General features: G+C 34.5%; 1 protein-coding gene across 1 annotated transcript; it reads left to right on the plus strand.

Moving 5' to 3' along the window:
* The first annotated feature begins 494 nt into the window (after window positions 1-494).
* Window positions 495-3339, plus strand: LOC140176642 (uncharacterized). Its single transcript, XM_072208177.1, has 5 exons — window positions 495-896; window positions 980-1193; window positions 1919-2403; window positions 2855-2967; window positions 3096-3339. The coding sequence occupies exons 1-5, from the start codon at window positions 495-497 to the stop codon at window positions 3337-3339; spliced, it is 1458 nt and encodes a 485-aa protein (XP_072064278.1).
* Window positions 3340-3610: the final 271 nt, after the last annotated feature.

The following is a 3610-nucleotide window of genomic DNA, read 5'->3' on the forward strand; positions in this document are numbered from 1 at the left end:
CTTTATCTTGATATAATCTGTAAGACGGATAGGAATTGTATTGGATTATGTTTGTAATATTACTTATATATATGTATGTATATATATGGATGTACCCTTTATGAGTTTTTGTAAGTTGTATGGTATCTATGGTAGTACGTTATCGAACGAAAGTAATTTTTGGGAACGGTATTGCGGTTTAAAGTTTTAAACAGGCTCATATTTTAGTATTAAATAGTATAAGTGTCGTCGTAATGTCCGAGCTATCAGAGTTGTGCAGCCAGAAGTGTGAGCTTTGGTAGTTAGGGTATTATATTTTGCTCATTTGTCTTTTTCAATTTTCAGATGTTTGCACTATAGAGTTTCAAAAGAGAGGACTTCCGCATGCACATATCCTTTTATTCATGAGTAACAAGTTCAAGCCACGAACACCAGATGATATAGACAAACATATAACAGCTGAGGTTCCTGATGAAAATGAAAGGTCAAATCTATATGGAGCTGTTTAAAATTACATGGTACATGGTTCATGTGGTCCATACAACAAGAATTCACCTTGCATGAAGAATGGATCCTGTTCAAAGTTCTATCCCAAAGAATTTAGACAGCGAACACTCATTGATGAAGCCGGATTTCCTAAATATAGGCATACTGATAACGGTCAAACAGTGAAGAAAAGGGAATGTGTACTAGACAATAAGTTGATTGTTCCGTATAATCCAGAATTGTTGCTCAAGTTCGGGTGCCACATAAATGTAGAATATACATGCCAAACAAGTTCTATTAAGTATCTGTTTAAGTATATACACAAGGGTAATGACCGCGTAACAGCTACTCTATACAACGCTGGTGATCCATCAGAAGCCACACAAGTTGTTGATAAAATTAGGAATTACTACGGTTGTAGGTACATTTCGGCATGTGAGGCAGTCTGACGTTTATTTGGATACGAAATCCAAGAGAAAGAACCATTGTGATTAAACTTCCATTCCATTTGGAGGATGAGCAACCTGTGGTTTATGGTGAAACTTCTAATGTGAATGATATCATTAAAAGAGCAATATCTCATAAGTCTAATGTTTTGGGATGGATGGCGGCGAACATGTCATATCCCTATGCTCAAAGTCTGACCTATGCTGAGTTTTCAACCAAGTTTGTTTGGAAGGATGATGCTTCAAAGTGGTTTCCTCGAAAGCAAGCTTCGCAATTGGAAGGTTGACTCATGTACCTGCAGGTAATGACGAGTTTATATTCAATTTTGATCTAATTTATTTGATGATTTAAATTTAAAATCTTAACAGCATGTACCCCACGTCCATTTTATTCGATTTATCTACACTATAAAATAAATGTTCAAATAACTTTCAGTAGTTATAATCTGTAGATTATACAATTTTAGAATTGTTATATATTTTTTAGAAAAATTAATCTTATGCAGATGTGTAGCTACATAATAATTGAAGTCGCGTAGCATAATCCATTTAACAACTTAAAAGTGGGGTTTTAACCAAGTTTTTTGCAGCAAATAACGAAGAATATTACCAACAACTTTTCTTGAATACTCAAAGAGGATGTATGAGTTTTCGAGATATAAGAACAGTAGGAGGAACAATTTATGCTACGTATAGAGATGCATGCTTCGCCCTTGGACTCTTGCAAGATGACAGAGAATTCATGGATGCAATTAAGGACGCAAGCTCGTGGGCTTCAGGATCATATGTTAGGAGGTTATTTGTTATTTTATTAACATCCAACAATATCTTAAGACCAGAACATGTCTGGGATAGATGTTGGCATGAACTCTCAGATGATATTTTGTATCGACAGAGAGCCGTGATGAACATGAGGGGTGAGTTTTTATTAATTGCAATTATAAAAGTTTTTCATTATTGATCATTTTTAGTTTGATTGAATTTTTACAGTATCATATAATATGCAGAGTTAACCATGTCAGATGATGAGATTAAGCAGTTGTGCTTAATAGATATAGACAAGATCTTACATTCCTATGGTAAAACCTTAAAAGACTATCCTCTTATGCCTTTAGCAACTGAAGTTGATAATTCTTTGTTAACCGAAAGGATTATCAGGGAAGAGCTAAACTTTAACAGGGATGATTTAAAGAAAAATACCTCAGACATGTTAGCCATTGCAACACTTGAGCAGAAATATGCATTCGATAAAATTGTTAAAGCTGTGTATTGTGATGAAGGGAGTTTTTTCTTTGTGTATGGTCATGGGGATACTGGAAAAATATTTCTCTGGAATTTTGTGTCTGCTGAGATTCGCTCAAGGGGTGATATTGTTTTAAACGTTGCTTCGAGTGGTATTGCATCTTTACTTCTTCCCAATGGAAGAAAGGCACACTCAAGATTCAAAATACTGCTGAACATAACTGAGGATTCTGTAGTAACATCAAACCTGGTTCCTCTCAAGCAATGTTGCTGTTGAAAGCCAAACTTATAATTTGGGATGAGGCTCCAATGGTTAGTAGATACTGCTATGAAGCGCTTGATAAATAATTGAGTGATATCATGAGGTTTTGTCCAATATATAACAAAGATTTGTCCTTTGGAGGAAAAGTAGTTGTACTAGGTGGAGACTTTAAACACATTCTTCCTGTCATTTCACGAGGATCGAGACAAGATATCGTTCATTCAACCATGAATTCGTCTTACCTTTGGAAGTTTTGTTAGGTACTCAAACTAACAAAAAACATGAGACTCTCTGTAGGGACAACTGCTTCAGACCAAGATGAAATAGAGTAATTTGGTGAGTGGTTATTGAAAGTTAGTGATGGTCTAATAGGTGACAATATGGATGGTGAATCTGAGATATGTCTTCTACGAGATATGTTATTCCTTCTTCGGATCAGGCATTTGATGAGTTTGTTCATTTTTCTTATCCAAATATTTTGGATAACATCTCCTCAAAGGATTTTTTAAAGCAAGAACTATATTGGCTCCCACACTGGACATCGTTGAAGAGGTCAACAACCATCTGATGGCTATCATTCCTGGAGGAAAAAAATTATATCTTAGTTCGAATTCGATTTGTATGGATGAAGGAAATATGGAGAGTTAACTAGATCTCTATGGTTCTGAATTATTGAATAGCATAAATTGCTCTGGTTTGCCTCCACATAAATTAATACTCAATGTTGGTGTTCCGGTGATGTTACTAAGAAATATTGACCAATCCAGTGGTCTTTGTAATGATACAAGGCTACAAGTTAGGAAGCCTGGAAATCATGTCATAGAATGTGAAGTCTTAACGGGTAACAATGTTGGTCATATTGCTTTAATTCCAAGAATGAATAATGTACCAACAAATGAAACCGTCCTAGTTAGATTCCAATAAAGACAGTTTTTCATAATAGTATCATTTGCCATGACAATTAATAAGTCTCAGAGACAAACTTTATCTCATGTTGGATTGTACTTACCTAAACCAGTTTTTACACACGGCCAACTATATGTGGCACTTTCAAGAGTTAAGAGTAAGAAAGATTTAAAATTTTTACTTATGAATCACGTAGGAATGTTTGCAAATTCAACTATCAATGTTGTTTATAGAAAAATCTTTGAAAAAATAGGATTCTAATGTAAATATTTTAATTTTATTTTAAATT

This window comes from Arachis hypogaea, chromosome 12, assembly GCF_003086295.3.
Source record: "Arachis hypogaea cultivar Tifrunner chromosome 12, arahy.Tifrunner.gnm2.J5K5, whole genome shotgun sequence".
Taxonomy (NCBI): domain Eukaryota; kingdom Viridiplantae; phylum Streptophyta; class Magnoliopsida; order Fabales; family Fabaceae; genus Arachis; species Arachis hypogaea.